The 18,990-nt window shown below is 53.2% G+C and overlaps 1 protein-coding gene across 6 annotated transcripts in view; it reads left to right on the top strand.

The window, feature by feature from the left end:
* The window catches only part of PLXNA4 (plexin A4), a 628,886-nt gene that overhangs the window by 569,420 nt on the left and 40,476 nt on the right, over positions 1 to 18,990 (top strand). For all 6 annotated transcript variants that reach the window (XM_085005420.1, XM_085005418.1, XM_021078937.2 and 3 more), the window contains 6 exons: positions 1,973 to 2,119; positions 2,542 to 2,776; positions 5,893 to 6,035; positions 13,271 to 13,539; positions 16,309 to 16,375; positions 16,693 to 16,839. In XM_085005420.1, coding sequence (XP_084861546.1) covers positions 1,973 to 2,119; positions 2,542 to 2,776; positions 5,893 to 6,035; positions 13,271 to 13,539; positions 16,309 to 16,375; positions 16,693 to 16,839 — 1,008 coding nt within the window. The remainder of the gene's footprint in view (positions 1 to 1,972; positions 2,120 to 2,541; positions 2,777 to 5,892; positions 6,036 to 13,270; positions 13,540 to 16,308; positions 16,376 to 16,692; positions 16,840 to 18,990) is intronic.

Here is an 18,990-nt window from a genome sequence, read left to right on the forward strand (position 1 = left end):
CCACATGTCAGTGAAAGCATTGGATGTTGGTGTCTCATTGTATGGCTGACTTCACTTAGCATGATAATTTCTAGGTCCATCCATGTTGCTAAAAATGCTGGTGTTTCGTTCTTTTGAATGGCTGAGTACTATTCCATTGTGTATATGTACCACATCTTCTTGATCCACTCCTCTGTCAATGGACATTGAGGTTGTTTCCATGTCTTGGCTATTGCAAATAGTGCTGCAATGAACACTGGAGTACATGTGTCTTTGAGAGTCGTGGTTTTCTCTGGGTGGATGCCCAGGAGTGGGATTGCTGGATCAAATGGTAGTTCTATGTTTAGTTTTCTGAGGAATCTCCATACTGCTTTCCACAGTGGTTGCACCAATTTACAGTCCCACCAACAGTGTACTAGGGTTCCTTTTTCTCCACACCTTCTCCAGCACTTATTGTTTGTAGACTTTTGGATGATGGCCATTCTGGCTGGTGTAAAGTGGTACCTCACAGTGGTTTTGATTTGCATTTCTCTAATCAAGAGTGATGTTGAACATCTTTTCATGTGTTTTTTGGCCATCTGTATGTCTTCTTTGGAGAACTGTCTGTTTAGATCTTCTGCCCATTTTTGGATGGGGTTGTTTGGTTTTTTTGGTATGGAGCTACAGAAGGTGTTTGTAAATTTTGGAGATTAATCCCTTGTCAGTTGACTCACTTGCAAAGATTTTCTCCCATTCTGTGGGTTGTCTTTTTGTGTTGTTTAGGGTTTCCTTTGCTGTGCAGAAACTTTGAAGTTTGGTTAGGTCCCATTTGTTCATTTTTGTTTTTGTTGTCAATACTCTAAGAGGTGGATCCGAGAAGATGTTGTTGTTTATGTCAGAGAGTGTTTGGCCTATATTTTCCTCTAAGAGGTTTATAGTGTCTGGTCTTATATCTAGGTCTTTAATCCATTTGGAGTTTATTTTTGTGTACAGTGTTAGGGAGTGTTCTAATTTCATTCTTTTCCATGTGGCTGTCCAGTTTTCCCAGCACCACTTACTGAACAAGCTGTCCTTTCTCCATTGCATGTTCTTGCCTCCTTTGTCATAGATGAATTGGCCATAGGTGCGTGGGTTGAATTCTGGACTTTCCTGTTCCACTGATCTGTATTTCTGTCTTTGTGCCAGTACCATACATTTTTGATGATTGTTGCTTTGTAGTATAGTCTAAAGTCCGGGAGCCTGATTCCTCTAGCTCCATTTTTCTTTTTCAGGATATCTTTGGCTATTCTGGGTCTTTGGTGCTTCCAAACAAACTTTAAAATATTTTGTTCAAGTTCTGTGAAAAATGTCCTTGGTAATTTAATAGGGATTGCATTGAATCTGTAGATTGCCTTAGGTAGTATAGTCATTTTGATAATATTAACTCTTCCAATCCATGAGCATGGTATATGACAATTTTTTTGTTTGTTTGCTTGTTTTTAGGGCCATACCACGGCTCATGGAAGTTCCCAGGCTAAGGGTCAAATTGGAGCTACAGCTGCTGGACTACACCATAGCCAGTGCAATGCCACACCCAAGCTGCATCTGCGACCTACACCACAGCTCACAGCAACGCAGGATCCTTAACCCACTGAGCCACTGAGCGAGGCCAGTGATCAAACCCCTGTCCTCACGGATACTAGTTGGATTCGTTATTGCTAAGCTGTGACCGAAACTCCTGCCCCATATGACAATTTGAATTAACTGATAGTGACTACAGCTCTGTGTTGAGAAGGAGTCTCAGGCTGCATTGGAATAAGCTGAACAGAGCGCCTCAATTATTGATTTCCCACTGAGGAAGGGGGACTAGTACTGTATGTGTTGCCAATTTGGGAGGCTTACTAGAGAAGGTGGCCTTTCTCCCAACTCCCCAGAAGGATGGGACCTCTGGCGGGGGCGGTGGGAGGACCTGGCAGCCGACCGGAGCTGTGCTCCTGACCATGGGCTGGGAACTTGGGCTTTCCTGTCCATGCAGGGCAAGAACCTGATCCCACCCGTGGCCGGGGGTAACGTAAAGCTGAACTACACCGTGCTGGTCGGGGAGAAGCCGTGCACGGTGACGGTGTCGGACGTACAGCTGCTCTGCGAGTCCCCCAACCTTATTGGCAGGCACAAAGTGATGGTGAGGACGACGGGACCCCAAGCCTGGATGGGGCGGGCTCGAGGGATGCTGCAGGGTGAGCAGTCCGGCGCCATCCTGGGCCACCAGGGCTTTGGGGAAAGGGGTTCTGGCCAAGGAACACCCCCAGTTCTTTCTCCCCACCCTGCTTCTGACTTCTTTCTTCTTTGTGGTCATTTTCTCCATACTGCCTGGGGCTGCAGTAGGGGCGGGGAGAAAGAGCATTCAGTGCCAAATCACCTCTCACAGGCGAGAGGCCCTTCCAGGGAGGACCGTTGTTGACCCAGACAGGATGTAATAGAGCTTCCCGTGCCTTTCCTTCCTGTGGCCCCGGTCCCCAGGGTACCTACCGGTGGCCTGGGGCTGTTGCCTGGGATGCTCTGAGCCTCCAGCCAGCTCCCTCTCCCCTGGTGTGACCCCCCCAGGCCCGCGTCGGTGGCATGGAGTACTCCCCGGGGATGGTGTACATCGCCCCGGACAGCCCGCTCAGCCTGCCCGCCATCGTCAGCATCGCTGTGGCCGGCGGCCTCCTCATCATCTTCATCGTGGCCGTGCTCATTGCCTACAAGCGCAAGTCCCGAGAAAGCGACCTCACGCTGAAGCGCTTGCAGATGCAGATGGACAACCTGGAGTCCCGTGTGGCCCTGGAGTGCAAAGAAGGTACGGGGTGGCTGGGGTATGTGTGCGTGTGGGTGTGCAGGTATGTGTGTGTGCTCATATGCAAGCACGTGCATCTCACATACAAGCAGCAGTGGGCACTGCTGGGCCTGCCTCTCCTGCCTTCAGAACCTCTACCTCTGGTCTCTGAGCCTGAGCCCAGGCCAAGCCCACACCTCCAGGCTCTATTCGGACAAGGCCACCTGAGGCTGAGGCCTCCCCTCCTTCTTCTTCAAATGTCCCCTCCCCTCCTCCCCCGACTCAGCCCGGGATCATCTTAGACCTCACCAGAGCAGTTTCCAGCCCAGGATCCTGGCCAGGTGGGTTCTGCACGCCCCGCTCCGGGAGTCCTGGAGGCGTCTTGCCGTGACACACACAGGCACGTCTGCCGCTCCCTGGCTTCAGAAAGAAGGTGAGGCTGGAGGGCAGACCTGAGATTTAGAAAGAAGAGTGTTTCGCAGCTTGCATTTTTAAAAATCATCCACACCGCCATGAGGTGAAATCCGCTGCACTAAATCCAAGAAGGAAACTTAGCAGTCAGAGCCTTGTGACCCCCAGGAGAATATCGGCGAGTCGCCCGGGAAGGTCTCAGCTGGCCCTTTGTGCAGGTTCCCACTCGGAGAGCAACGGACCTGTACCTGGGGCTCTCGAATTCCCACCAGAGAGCCCGCGATCTCTGATGGGAAAGCGGGTCCCTTGCATCCCCTCTCCATGTCCTCAGCTGTCAACACAGCATCCGCCTTGTGGGACTGTTAATTACTGCCTTTTATTATATTTACGCTGCTTAATTTTTTTTCTCCACAATGTACTCTTCCCTCTAATTAGGTGTAGTGATTAGAATCTCTTTTATGTGTGCCAGGCGCGAGGCTTTGAATGTCGGAGGCGCTCAGTGATTTGAAGGAAAGCTGCAGACCTATAAAAAGCCAACTCCCTCTGCCTCCTCCCCACCAGCTGAGCACCCCAACTGGGAGCGGGCATCGGCGGGGCGGATCGTGGAGCCAGATTCCTCTCGGAATGTTCTGGAGAGGGAGGAATTAGCAGTCAGACAGGGAGTCCTGACTTGGGGACTCTGGGAGAGGGCTGTCTGCATGGGTAGGAAAGAGATGGAGGGCAAAGGACATGTAGGATTAGCCTTGAAAGGATTTTCCAGGGGTGCCCAGGGCTGGCTCCTGAACATCGAGAGGACAGCTTGGGTCCAGGGGAGGTGACTTCCTGAAGGCTCGACTGTGAGCCAGGCCACCACCCACGTGCAAACTCAGAAGAGTCCCAGCCTGGGCCCCTCACAGCCCTGACCTGTAGATGTATAAGCACACAGACGTGTGCACACATACTCGCAGACTCTCACCGACTCACACCCAGGTGGTCACTCATGCTCTCACACTCACTAACACACACACACACACACCTGTGTTCCTCAACACACACACACACGCACACGAGTGCTCATCAGGGATTTTGGTGATAGTACCTGCTAAAAGAAGGCTTACTGACTCCCTTTCACACACATGTGCACACATATTGGTGGAAGTTCCACTCAGATGTGTTAAGGTTGCTCTTCCTTAAGAGTCACTTTCCTTGACAAGCCCCCCTCACCCCATGTCAGCATGACTGGGCGTGCATAAAGAGAGCCTCATGGAGGGGTCTGCAGCCCCCCCTCCAGGGGTCCCGGTGGCACCCCTGTTGTTCTATCAAACTAGAAACGTTGATAACCTCAAGGCCGGGGAAGCCAGGGTCTGCAGGCCAGGAGTCAGCACTGCTGGGTGCAGTGGGGCCTCCCTGACAGCGCCTGGGGCGGCTGTGTTGTGGTCCAGTCATTAGCAGAGCCCCCTGGGCACAGGGCTGGCTTTTCAAGGGCCCTGGAACCACATTGGGCTTGTGATTCCCTTGTGAGCCCACTGAGTATTTTTTTCCCTGTCTCTGTCTCTGTAAATGGAAAGAAGTGTTTAACCACCATCCACTGTTCTTTGCAGGCGCGTGTTAACCCATCTCAGCTGTGCGTGCATGCATGTGTGTACATGTGCACGTGCTGAGGGAAAAGGTGAAGGAGGGAAGGGCCAAACACAGCACCTCTGGCACCTCCCGGGGCGGAGGGCAGCCCAGGAGGAAGGCTGTGCCCAGGCCAGAGTGAGATCACACAGCTGTGTAATGACCTGGGGCCACATGGAGAACCGCCTTGGGGGCTGTGGGCTGGCAGCTCCGTGACCATCCGGAGGCTGGGCTGCCTCCACAGAGCATGGTGCCCATATGCAGATCACATACTCCATTGGGCAGCATCAGCGTGAGGAAGGAAGGACCAAGGTCCACCCTGCATCTTTATCCAGAGGGATAGAGCAGTTTGGCAGAGCCTTCATCTGGCTCCGTTTGCTGGTTTCATGGCTCCTGTAAGCTGCATGGCCCAGACCTGAGGCTTCAGAAGAAATTGTTCTAAACTCCCTTAAGGAAGCCCAATGTGAAGCCCAGAATCCGGAACAGACCCTCCATCACTGGAACCCCCCACCTTCACTGCCCTGTCCTGCATTCTACCAATCCCCCAGCATATTTGCAAATCAAACCCCTCCTCTCAGAGGCGGAAGCCCTCCTGGCTCTAGCAGCAGCTCAGATCCGTGCCAGCCTGCCTTGCGTTCATGCTTTGGAAAGAATTTGGCTCAAGACAAGCTTCCTCGTGGTGCATCTTTCTCCCATTCTTTTTTTTTTTTTTGTCTTTTTAGGGCCACACCCATGGCATGTGGAAGTTCCCAGGCTAGGGGTCAATCAGAGCTACAGCTGCCAGCCTACACCACAGCCACAGCAACGAGGGATCCAAGCAGCATCTTCGGCCTACACCACAGCTCTTGGCAACGCTGGTTCCTTAACCCATTGAGCGAGACTAGAGATCGAACCTGTGTCCTCATGGATATGAGTTGGGTTCGTTACCACTGAGTCACCACAGGAACTCCATTTTTCTCCCATTCTTATAGCCTTCACCTCAGTTACTTAAAACACCCCTCTCCTTAGTCCTGCACTGCTGTGGTCCACTGCGCATGTCTCCAAGGGCCTGGGAGAGGGTTCTGAGTGTTCTGAAGCAGGTAACTCTCGGGCCGGCCCCATCCAGCAGTCTCGTGGGCTTCTCTTTGTTCCAGCCTTTGCTGAGCTGCAGACGGACATCCACGAGCTGACCAGTGACCTGGACGGAGCCGGGATTCCCTTCCTGGACTATAGAACCTACACCATGCGGGTGCTGTTCCCGGGCATTGAAGACCACCCGGTCCTCCGGGACCTCGAGGTGAGGGGCAGTTCTGGGGGCTAAAAAGGCCTTTCACATCACAGTGTTAGGACAGGGACACGTGTGACCGCGTCCAGCTGCGGAGGAGAGTCGGCTGAGGCCAGGGAGGGGACGAGACTTTCTCAAGATGTCCCCCCACCCCAACTTGTTGGTGTCAGCCTGACCCCAGGGAGGATAGGAAACTCAGAGCAGAGGTGGGCAGAGGGCTTTGGGTCTTAGGGGGTCATGGATACCTTGAGAGCTGGATGCAAGCTGAAGACCCTCTCCCCAGAAAAACTGTCCATAGTCACGGAAACAGGGAATCTGGCCAACAGTGTAGGGAGTTCACAGACCCTTGGTTAAGAAACCTCAAAATAGGGAGTTCCCGTCGTGGCTCAGTGGTTAACAAATCCAACTAGAAACCATGAGGTTGCGGGTTCGGTCCCTGGCCTTGCTCAGTGGGTTAAGGATCCGGCGTTGCCGTGAGCTGTGGTGTGGGTTGCAGATGCGGCTCGGATCCCATGTTGCTGTGGCTCTGGCGTAGGCCGGTGGCTACAGCTCCGATTCAACCCCTAGCCTGGGAACCTCCATATGCCGCGGGAGCGGCCCCAGAAAAGGCAAAAGGACAAAAAAATTAAAAAAAAAAATAAAAGAAATCACAAAATAAGGGCCGGCACCACTTAGTTGGTGCTCAGTAAGTAAATGTGGAAAAGCGAAGTCCTGTGCTCAGAAGGGAGGTGGGAACTGGAGTGATAAGAACAGAACTGCCTTTGTACCAGCAGGGACCTCATCTTCATCTTTCGAACATTTTATCCCGCTTACTGTCTAGCGTCGTGTCTGGCTTATGCATGTATTCATATGGCACTTTGTTCTGAAAGGGATTTGGAATGACTTATAAAGATAAATAACAGAGAAAAGCAAAAACTATAAATGAGGCAACCAGGGCGAAACAGTAACCATGCGGAATAATCACGCTGCGTGAACAGCTGACCAATGGCCCCATCCGAGTTTCTGTTCTTCATATGGTTGCATTGATTTAACCTCTCAAGAGCCCTCTGAAGCAGGGCCACCCATTTCGCAGGTGCTAAAACTAAGGCCACACAGCTGGGAGGCAGTGGGGCCTGGATTTGAGTCCAACAGTTAGACTCCAGGGTGTGGACTCCCAAGGTCATGCGTGTGGTTTCTGAGGTGCTGTGTCCGCATCACGCTTTACGGCTCTGGACACCTCTTTGAATGGATTGAAAATCTTGAGCCCAAGCACCCACAGAAAATAAGACTAATTCCAAATTTCTATTGTCCCTAACATAGAAACAGACCTGTGGCTCCAGAGTTGCACAGCTGAGCAGGTACTGGGCCCCATGGGAATGCCTGCATGGGGCATCCATGGGGCCCGAGAGGCTGTGCCCCTCTGCAGGAAAGGAATTCGGTCCCCAGCCCTTGGGGCCCACACGTGTTTCTCCAGTTTGATTGTGGGATGAAGTGCGTGAGCACGCATTCGTGCGTGCATGCGTGCGTGTGTGTATGTGTGTGTGGGGAGAGAGAGAGATTTCTGTATAGACTGTGCCCATAGCTTGTCTTTATCATTCTGGCTTCCAGCAGAGTGCTTGGCGCATAGTAGGCACACAGGGAGACACAGGGAGTGTTGAATCATTTGGATAAATGAATGTATGTCTGAATTAGGGTGGGTTTAAGGAGGGGAGTTGTGTTTGAACGTCCCCACACGCCTCTGTGTGCAGGATGGAGAATCATCAAAATAAGAATTCAACTAGGATGAGTATATAAAGTTAGGCTCTCTTTTTCACTAGCTCAAAATTCCACGTGGATTCCCTTTAAGTGTTTAACTTTTAAATCAGATTTTCTGAGGCCATTTCCAAGCTGGCATCCCTGTAGGGCAGCCTGAATACTTCAGAGCGGGCTGGCGGACAGCCTTCTCCACACATGGTTCCCTTGCTGGACACACAGACTTTCCCAACCATTCCTGTGGCCCAGCTGATACATCATGCCCCATCCAGTCAGAGGGTCTTACTCCTCATTTGAACCCATTTACAGCTTTCCTGCGCACCCTTGCATGTCCATGGATGTTTAGATTCTCAGGCCTGGCTTGGCACTGGTATAGCATACATCCAAGGGCGGTAGGCTCCCAAGAGCTGCCCAGGGTGATAGAGAAGACTCGATAGGGCTCATTCTCCCACCGGATGCTGGGGGCAGGGGGTGTAGGTTGAACTTGGCACTGTTCCAGATGGGACCAATCATCTGTGGCGCTTCTTGGAGTTGTGCAGTGCACAACCTGCCTCACTGTCTATGGCAGCCCTGTTCACCCAGGACCAGAATCCTACTGTTTACCTCTATTGCCTTTCTGAACTCTGTCGGTCTCCTTGCTGAAAGCTGCCAGCGCCCCTACCCAGCGGCACCACCCTGGGCCTTTCCCCCAGGGCTAGTTTTCTGAGAGAAGCTTCTGCCCAACTCCTGGCCTTAATCCTCAGCAAGGTACGCAGCCTGGAAGCCCTGCCATTTCAACCACTTTTAATTTCAGTGGCATTACCTTCACTCATATTATTGTGCAACCATCCCTACCGTCCATCTCTAGAACTTTTTCACCTTCAACCATGGAAACTCTGCACCCGATGCACGGTAACTCCCATTTCTCTCCCCCGCCCTACCGCCCCAGCCCCTGGCAGCCACCCTTCTACTTTCAGTCTCTATGAACTTGGCTATTCTGGGTACCTCGTGCGAGTGGCATCACCTAGTATTTGTCCTTTTATTACTGGTTTATTTCATTTTGCAGAATGTTTTAAGATTCATCCAGGTCGTAGCATGTCACAGAATTCCTTTCCTTTTAAGGCTGAACAATAGCCTGTCATGTAGATAAACCACATTTTGTTCATCCGTTCATCTGTCAATGGACTCTTGGGTTTCTTCCACCTTTTTGGCAACTGAGAATATTGCTGCTGTGAACACGGGGGTACAGATAGCTGTTTGAGCTCCTGCTTCCATCTTTTGGGTATATACCCAGAGCATAGGACTTTTTCATGTCCATCGAGCTTGTTAATTAATTGCTTGCTGACAGAAATCGACTTTTACTGTTTCCCATTAGCTTGGGGCTGTGTGAGATCCAGCCTCCTAGACCAGAGCCCGAGGTGTGTGGATCGTTCTTACCTGTTTCCAGCCCCGCCCTGCCTCTGGCAGAGTTTCTCTCTGTTGGTTTTCCAGGTATGGAAACATACCCAGGGAAGCCATTGGCGAATCTAAAGCCATGTTTCCAGCTTTTCGGGCGCTGGGATAGGCATGATGGTAGGTGCCTGTGAAGAAGATGGGGTTCTCTTCCTGCTGTAGAGCACAGGAACCTCTACTCAGTATTTCATAAAAACCTTCCTGGGAAAAGAATCTGAAAAGAATGGCTATGTGTAGCTATATAACCCAATCACGTTGTTCTACCCCCTGAAACTAACCCATCATTGCAAATCAACTCTACTCCAATAGAAAATTAAAATTAAATAAAAAAGAAAGGACAGAAATAAATAATTTTTAATGAATTTTTTTTTAAAAAAAGAAGAAGCTGGGGTCCCCTGGCTTCAGCCTGTCCTGGAGAGTAAGTCACCAAGCACTCTCTGTTGTGACCATCTGAGTGCCGTCGAGGCGTTTGGGTAAGGGGTTGCCCAGGGCCTGGTCACACAGCAGTCCTTTCAAAACAGAGAGCAAACGGTAACCACACACCTCGGTTTCAACCTATCTTTGCCTCCTAAACACTAACCTATTGGGTTACAATTAAAATTTACTATGCAGTTTTATACTCACAGACCAGCTAAATGATCGAACCATCTGGTGAACGAAACAAGTCTTGTTTCAGAGCGCCATTCGCTCAGGGGGTGGGGATGGCCACTTACAAAGGGGAATTGTTCTGGATATGCTTTACCAGGATACTTCACTTCCATCTCCCCTTCATAAAATGGGAAGAAAATGCCTACCTTTTGCCCCCGGACCCTGTGCCAATGCATTAGGCATCTTGGAAACTCCGGGGCAAGGGGATCAGTGAAAACAGCCAGTGGAGGAGAAGCAGGTAGTAAAACGGCTGCTGTTGAAGTGCGTTCTGTGTGTGCCAAGCACTTTACATACATTATCTCATTTAATGTTCATAAAACATTATGACATAGGCACTCAGGTTCTCATTCTACAGATGAGGCGAGGGAGCCCGGGGGTGACAGAGCTTTCCTCCATGTCCAAGTCTGTGAGTTTCTCAGATTCCAAATCCCGTGCTGCTGACGGGGCGCTCTTTCCCTGCAGGAAGCTTTGCTGAACCTCCCTTCCCAGGGCCCCCGGGCCTTGCTGCCCGGAAAGCACGCGCAGCCAGGGCGGGAGTCTGAGCCCGTCCTTGTCATCCTCTCTACGTGCCACAGTGCCAAACCTGCACGTGGCTCCCCTGCCCTCGACGGCCACCTGAGCTCCAGGGGACCCTGCACCAGAGGCTGTTGACTTTCTGTCACCTCCCGGGTCCAGGGGTGGGACAGATCCGGCCACAGTGGCCTGGGGCTCTCGGGAGCTAAGCAAGCTGGGGTTCGGCAATCCAGCCCCGCCCTCCACCAGCCGGCTGGCCTTGGGAAACCACAGTAGCTTCCCTGAGAGGCTGGTAAAGGGAGGTCATGCCTCACCCTTGCAAGGTCATGAGAAGGCTTAGCTGGAAGGATGGGTACCATGTGCCAGGGCCATGCTTCCAACATGGCGGATGCCCAAGAAGTGGCGTGAACTCTTATTAGCAGGACAAATGAGATGCTGTGCTGAGGGATTGGAAAGACAGAGGAGGTAAAAGTTGTGCTCATGCATCTGAGGGGCTGTCACAGAGTCGAGAGGGAGGTCCTAGGGGCCAGACAGCTGGGCAGCTTGAAGCCCCACCTGGTGGCACAGGGAGGCAGTCACATCTCCCTCGTCCTTCCCTCAAGAGCCCCGTGGAGTCGGGAACGGGGGGCCAGGCGTGAGGATCTTAGAGGCTGGGGACCTTAGATGGCGAGGGGGTCACCAGGAGGACTATGCTGAGAGCCAGGATAAGACACAGCGGGGTGTAGCCACTGCCACCCTGGCTCTGGCGAGTCCCCATCCTTCCCTCGAGAACCCCCTGGAGAGGTACCAGCACCAAGGCAAAGGAAATGCACGTGGACCTGACTGGCAGGCACATCTCTGCAGCATTCAGGGGTGGATTCACAGGGGTCGCCCCGCTGAAGGGGACCCATGACCCCTGGCTGACCTTCCAGAGGCAGGGCCTGGGTCTGACTGGACTGTGCTCCAGCCAGGGCCTTGCCTGAGCCCAGAACACAGAGGGGGGGCGGGGGCGTAAAGAAGTGGCATAAAGTTCCCAGCAACCAGGGCAAACAGGGTTTCTCTGGCCGCCTCCGTCTTCCCCAGTTTAAAATCGCCAGGGTGAAGCAGGATGAAACGGCTGCGGTTCCATAACTGGATTGCGACCATGCTGAGGCTTTTCACACGTCCGGTTCTGTGCTCAGGAAGGGGCGGGAAGCATGCTGGCTGCCGGGGTTTCAAGGTCCGGCTCTGACACTTCTCAGCCTTGGGATCTAGGGGAAGGTCCTTATCCTCCTGGGGCCCTGGGGTGCTAATGGCACGTACCTCCTAGGCTGTCGTGTGGATTACCCGGGTCAGTGTTTCTAAAGCACGCGCAGCCGTGCTTGGCGTAGAGTAAGGTCTGTAAGTGTATTAGCTGCCGTACCTTCATGTCTTTGATGGAGAAACTAGGCCCTTAAGGTCCTGCAGCTCATAAATGACTGTGATGGAGTTAATGCAAGTCTCTGAAACCGTGTTCTTTACTGCTCCGTACATGACACTCCTTGCCAAGGACCTGGCGCCTCTGCCCTCCCCACGCTGGGCGGGGAGCGGGGGAGGAGGCGGGGAGACACATCCCTAGAGATGAGCTTCCAGCGCACCTCCTTTGGCTGTGCCTGCTCCCTCCTGCTCCACTCCAGCCACATGCCCTGCTCTGTGTTCACAGAGGTCCTTGCCCCCAGCCAGGGCAGAGGCTGTGCTGCATGTTATCAGTGAACTTTGTGTTTTAATGGAAGTTCACAGACAGAGCAACACACAGCACATCAGGACACCACTCGGAGCATTTTGCCCGAGTGAACACAGCTGCCAAGCCAGCACCCGACTGAGAAGCAGAACCAGTCTCCACACTTCCCCTTGGCCCCCGTTCCAGTCACAGCCACCCTCCAGAAGATCCTTTTTCTGCCATCATGAATTCTTTTCTGTTTGTTTGGGGGTTGTTTTTTTTTGGCCTCTCCCGTAGCATGCAGAAGTTCCCAGGCCAGGAATCGAACCAGAGCCGCAGCAGTGACCCTGCTGGATCTCTAACTGCAAGACCACCAGGGAATTCCCTAATAGTTTTTTTAATCTTAATTGAAATGGTATAATACAGTATGCTCTTTCACACCTTCTTTTCTTTAAATATGTTTGCAAGATTCACCCCTGTTACTGTGAGTGGCAAGGTTTGGGACAGGACGCAAGGTGCCGCTGTGCCATCCTCATGCAGCTCAGAGATGCAGCGGCCATGCTTAGCTCGTTCCCCTGCTCCCGTTTGCTGAGTGGATGGTACACCCCTGTACCTTGCGCAAATCTCCTGATGAACAGAGACGCAGGCAGGAAGATAAAACCTTCTTCCTCCTCCGGCCCCGCGTGGTACAGGGTCTCAGAAGGAGTCCCTGAGAAAACATCAGATGCTAGAGTTAGGGAGCATCTGAGAGACTCTTGGATTTAAGCGTTCCCTTTTTTGAGGTGAATGAACTTGGGCCCGCAGAGAAGTCAAGGACCGGTCCAAGGTTATATGGTGTGGGAGTGTCAGAGCCCACAGGGACCCAGAAGTCCCAAGGCCGAGACCACTGCTCTGCCAACAGGGTCCCCAGAGCCAGAGACGGGTCAGCATGAGGTTGATCGGAGGCCCGGGTTTGGTGATCCCCCGGCCTTGCTGTCACCCCTCAGCTGCCCTGAGGTCCTGGAGTCCCCTACCTGTGGCTGTGATGGTGTCTGCCGGGCCCCTCCTCAGCTCCGCACTCACACTGATGTTCTCCCTGACCCTAGAGACAGGGACCTGCCGTAGGTGGACACCAAGCGTGGGGCCTGGCTCTCGATAAGGGCTTGATGGCATTAGCTAGGCGGCGGATGGTGGGGGAGTGGGAGGGCCAGCAGCGAGCGCAGCCCACGCCAGCCTCGCCTCTCACGGGCCACTGTCAAGACGCCCGCCCCCCGGGTCTCCTGCTCAGGTGCCGGGCTACCGGCAGGAACGCGTGGAGAAAGGCCTGAAGCTCTTCGCCCAGCTCATCAACAACAAGGTGTTCCTGCTCTCCTTCATCCGCACGCTGGAGTCTCAGCGCAGCTTCTCCATGCGCGACCGCGGCAACGTGGCCTCGCTCATCATGACGGTGCTGCAGAGCAAGCTGGAGTACGCCACCGACGTGCTGAAGCAGCTGCTGGCCGACCTCATCGACAAGAACCTGGAGAGCAAGAACCACCCCAAGCTGCTGCTCAGGAGGTAGGGACGCGGCCCGGGGGGGTGCGGGCAGCTCAGGCCACACAGACCCCATCCAGCCCAGGGTACCCACCTGGCCCTCCCGCCCCCAGGGAGACCAGGGTGGAGCTCCCCAGAGCAGCCTAGGCCCCCGAGGTTAGGCCCTGACCTGGCCAGAGGCTCAGGTGCATCCCACGCCCTCTTAAAAGAACCTCTCCGTCGTGCTGGTGCCTGTCACTCACCACACTACATCTGCTCACCCCGTGGTTTTCTCGGCCCCGTGTCGGCTCTCCATTCTCCTCCCTCCACCCTTACGCTCCCCTGATTTGAACCCTCTCTACCGGAGGTCTTCTCTTGTAGACTCTTCAGAGGTCATTTTTTCCCATCCCCAGGCCTCACCTAAGTCAGAACTTGAGTTAGGAGAGATACTGCAGGGCCTCTCTGGGAATCCACCTCATCGTCTCAAGTTGGGAACCTTTAGCCCCCGACAACCCTCACTGCTGTTCACGATCAGCAGCAGAAGCATCACCCGGGAGCTTGTTAGAAATGCAGAATCTCAGGTCCCACCCCACACCGACTGGGTCAGAACCAGCATTTTAGCGAGAAACCTGGGAGATCCGAATGTGCTTGAGAGTTTGAGAAGCCCGGGTGCAGAGTGTGTTTGAATTAGAGGTCATGAGTGGCGACTTGCCTGATGCAACACAGCCGGTATGTCCTGGCGCTCGCTATGGGCGCTGCCCGGGTCCAGGGTCCAGCTCTCCACACTGTGAGGTGCTCCGTTCTCAACACTGTTGACACCTGCCTGGTCACAAGTGAAGACGTAACCATATGTCTTATCGGAAGCGGAGACACTCTGCCTCTCTCTCTGCTGCCATTCCAACTGTCCACGCACGTGAAGGCTGTTTCCCCTCCAGGCTGTTGTTCCACTGTCTTGAGCCTTCATGTAGTTGAAGCTGGAAAACGCCCCCATCAGGCCATTACTTCCAGCCTTCTGCCTGGGCCGTCTCATTTGCTGGCTGCCTCTGCCTGTCCCCTGCTTTCCATCTCTGGTCACTGGGTCCGAGGCAGGGCCTCCCGTGTGGTCCAGGCGATGGATTTGGCTTGCAGAAGGGTTTACTTCAGGTGTCTTCTTGGTGCAGTGGGCTTTCGGCTGCACCGCAGCAAAAGGTTGCTCCATAGAGGAGCAATCGTACCACTCTGGGTACAGCAAGGTACAGCATTTTGATGTTTATTTTACTTCCCCCACACGGTTCCCCACTGGCATAACTCTAGGGTTGCCACCGCCTGCCAGAGCTCCCACTGACCAGTCCCGGCGTGGTCTCGCTCAGAATCCGTGTCTCCCGTCTTCCACGCCCTCTCTCCCAGGGGCCTCTCTCCCTCTGCTCTCCTCTGTCTCTTCTGCTTCTTGCCCTTGGCTGCCCCCGCTCCTTTCAATAGTCTTCCCTCTTTTCTCTTCTCAGCTTCATTTTGTGCTGGCAGCTGCTCAGCTGCCTTGGGATTTCAGTTATTAGTATCTTCTGGCAACTGCCGCTTTCAACTCTATCCAAACATACCTGGATGGGCCGCTGTCTCTCTGGAGCTGGTCACACACTTACTGCAAGTTTGAATGCCGTTTTTCCCTAAATAGATGCAACCAAAGGTGTCCTTTGCCTGGCAGCCCTACTGCAGTGTCTTCACTTTCAAAGGAAACGAATAAATGGGTTTGGGTAGCAGCATGAAAGATGCAAATTAGACTCAAGAATGAACTTCCTGGCATTGTAGATAAAGCACTAAGAAGGTTCTCAGGGGAAGTTCAAAAGTACATGGAAGCCTTTTGAATGAAGGACAATTTGCAGCTCCTGTTGTAGCTCAGTGGGTTAAGAACACAGTGTCCCTGAGGATACAGGTTCGATCCCTGGCCTCACTCAGTGGGGTAAGGAGCTGGTGTTGCCATGAGCTGCAGCGTAGGTCACAGATGCGGCTCAGGTCGTGTGTGGCTGTGGCTGTGGCGTTGACCTGTGGCTGCAGCTCTGATTCGATCCTGACCAGGGAAAGCCCATGTGCCACAGGCACAGCCCTAAAAATAAATAAATAAATAACAATTTGGGCGTCTGTTGGAATGAGCTGGGTATCCAGCTCTGTGTTGCTACCCGCCCTGAGAGTCTTTAGCTTAAGGGATGTGCTCTCTCTAGTCTGTCTGGCCTTTTTCCATGCTCCACTTCCCCAGCCACCTTCTTGCCTATTCCCTGCCAAGTTAGTATCGCCTAGATTTTTCTTCCCCCTTTTCTTTCTTTATCTCCAAGGAAAACCTATCCTGAGCGGTTCTCCAAGGCTACACTATCCAATGTGATAGCTATGAGTCACATGTGACTAGTTGAATCTGAGTTAAAGTAAATAAAATAAAAAATTCAGCTCTATTTGAATCTAAGTTAAATAAAAGAAAAAATTCAGCTCCTCAGACACACTAGCCGCCCGCGTTTGCAGTGCTCAGTGGGCACCACGGCCGTTGGCTCCCGTATCGGACAGCACAGAAGGCCTGTTGGACTCGGACCTTTGGACGGTGATGCTCTAACATGTTCTCATAGAAACTCAGCCGGGAGCTGGTGCCCAGAAGGTCCTCTCCCAGCTTGGTAGGCACAGATTGTCTCATGATGGCATGTCTCGGAGTCCCCAGAACTCACCTGTCCCTTAGGGTCTCAAAATCTGGCCTGAGCACTTTAAGCAGCCAGACACCCTGCCCTCCCAGCCCTGGAGGTCTGACCGGCTACCTCTGTCTTTGTCTTGCTCTGCTGGGTCCCCCGCGACTGGTGCCAGGACTGAGTCGGTGGCTGAGAAGATGTTGACCAATTGGTTCACTTTCCTGCTCTACAAGTTCCTCAAGGTACACCTGCGTGCGGTGCACCCCTGTCTCCCCCCAGCCTGGGTGTGAACCTTCAAAGACTGACATCTGTCTCCGGATGGGGCTGCAGGGAGAGCAGGGTGGAGTGGGCGTGGGACAGGGCAGGGGCGGGAGGGGCAGGGATGATGAAGCCAGAGCTCCGGGGCCTCTAGAATGGTGGCGGGAAAAGAGCAGGATGGGAGTAGGAGAGGAGACTTTAAACAGAGGAGCAGTAAGCAGCCGTTTGAGAGACAGGCAGCGGGAGGCTCCGCACCCCTGTGGTCCAGAGTCGGTCCCACATGGTGCTTCTCTGCATGCAGGAGTGTGCGGGGGAGCCTCTCTTCTCCCTGTTCTGTGCCATCAAGCAGCAGATGGAGAAGGGGCCCATCGATGCCATCACAGGAGAGGCCCGCTACTCCCTGAGCGAGGACAAGCTCATCCGCCAGCAGATCGACTACAAAACCCTGGTAAGCCAACCTCCCCGCTCGTCCTCATGGCTCTGGTGGGTGGACTCTGGTCCTCTGCAGCCCCTTCCCAGCTGAGCAGACGGGGGCAATGCTGACAAGCCACCTCTCCAAGTCCCTACTCCAGGTTGCTCCTGTGCCGGTCGCCCTGACTTCCTCTGCACCACGACACCAGGGCATCTGGGTTTGGGGACCAGTGGCTGAGCAACAGCAACAGATGCGAATGTGGTTCCAGGCCAGGGCACCAGGTTGTGGGGTGCTAACCCCTTGCCAGCTGCTGGTTGACTGACCCTAGAGAATGAACTCCTTCTCAACACCCACACTTTGCTGAAGGGTCACAAGCAGGTAGTGGGCAGACCATGAAAGAGGGGCAGCCAGAAAGAGTTGTTCGTGGTCCCGATGCCCGCAGCTGCATGACCCCGGCTGTAGGATGGGGAGCAAGGGCCGCCTGGCGGTTGGAGATGTTTGTCCAGTAAACAAGAGGATCCCCTTGGTCAGGGCCAGACTCTCTTTCCTGCTAGAAAGTCATCCTGGGAGGCAGCAAAGCTCAGCCTTTAAGATCACAAGGCTGGAAGCAGGTGGACCAGAGTGGAGCCCTGACTCCCAACAGCGGGGGGGACTTGGGGCAGGTCTCTTAAACTCTCTGAGTCTGGGGGTTCTTAACCTGAAAAAAACAGGGATGATGACCGTGTGTACCGCCCAGAGTGGTCCAGAAGATGGGAGTGGGATTAGTGCTCCCTGAGGCTGGCTTACGTGGGCGCTGCCTCTTCTTTTCCGCCGTGACTGTCCAGCGGTGCCCACCATGACTCCAGGTCAGGGAGCTCACCCTAGGGCTTTTTTTGGGAGAGAGTTGTGATCTCCCACCAGACCTTTTCCAGGAAGGAGGAGAGGAGGTAGAAGAAAGGAGTGAGAAAATACGGTAAAAGATCGGTCTTGGGGGTGGTGCATGGGTGGAGCCAAGAATGGAGGCAGGAGGTCAGCGAAAACAATAAAGAGGGCCGAGGATAGATGGGATTTCAAACGCGCTTATTGCGAGGGGAAGGATGTGGCAAGCCAAGGCGCGGCAGAGCCGGGCAGGAGCCTTTTTTTTTTTTTTTAACATAAAATCTGGTTTTTAGGAGTTCCTGTCGTGGCGCAGTGGTTAACGAATCCGACTAGGAACCATGAGGTTGCGGGTTCGGTCCCTGCCCTTGCTCAGTGGGTTAACGATCCGGCGTTGCCGTGAGCTGTGGTGTAGGTTGCAGACACAGCTCAGATCCCGTGTTGCTGTGGCTCTGGCGTAGGCCGGTGGCTACAGCTCCGATTCGACCCCTAGCCTGGGAACCTCCATGTGCCGCGGGAGCGGCCCAAGAAACAGCAAAAAGACAAAAAAAAAAAAAAAAAAAAAAAAAAAAATCTGGTTTTTATTTTTATAAGGTGGCTTTTCTCAAGGAATTTGCATTAAGGAAACAATACCCACAGAAGATGTTTCAGTTAATAATAAAGATTTTTTTTTAAGTGAACGAGATGATTTAATAAAGAAGGGGATATTAATACAATACCTTTTGCTAGCTTGTCATTTCTCCATTTTTACCCTCTTCCCAAGTCTAGCCAATTTCATCTTGATGTGGCCTCCTCTTTGTCTTCTGGAGTAGGATATCTTTTTTGATAGTTTGCAGTCTATTTGGTTGAAGATTGTTCAGCAGTTGGTTGTAATTTTCTTGCTTTTATGAGAGAAGGCGAGCTTCATCCTTCTGCTCTGCCATCCCAATCCCATCAGCCCAGGCAGGAGTCTTGAGCCGAGGATGGATCCCAGACCCCGAGGCCAGCTGGGGAGACATCCCTGCCACTCTTAACAAAGCCAGTCCTGCTGGCTGGGGGGATGTGACCGTGATGCACCTGTCCCACTCCATCCTCCAAGGGCCCCAGGAGTCCCGGTAGGCATCTCAGCAGATTGGCTCAGTTAACGAGGCTTCCAGGCAGCAGCGTGTGAGTGTAGGCCGGGCTTCCTTGCAGTCGGGGTCGGCTCCAGGGGAGAGAGTCAGAGGCTCTGATTAAAATGGGAAAGGGGGGAAAAAAGCTCTTCCAAAAATAGAGACCTGAATAGATTTCTTAATGAGCTAGAACTGCCGTCCCGTCTCCTGCCTGGTCTCTCCCTCTCCGCTCGCTTTCTTT

This window comes from Sus scrofa, chromosome 18 (genome assembly GCF_054392235.1).
Source record: "Sus scrofa isolate SSC_HxYL_T2T_F1_AM1 chromosome 18, Sscrofa_HxYL_maternal_Yorkshire_Landrace_v2.0, whole genome shotgun sequence".
NCBI classification, from domain to species: domain Eukaryota; kingdom Metazoa; phylum Chordata; class Mammalia; order Artiodactyla; family Suidae; genus Sus; species Sus scrofa.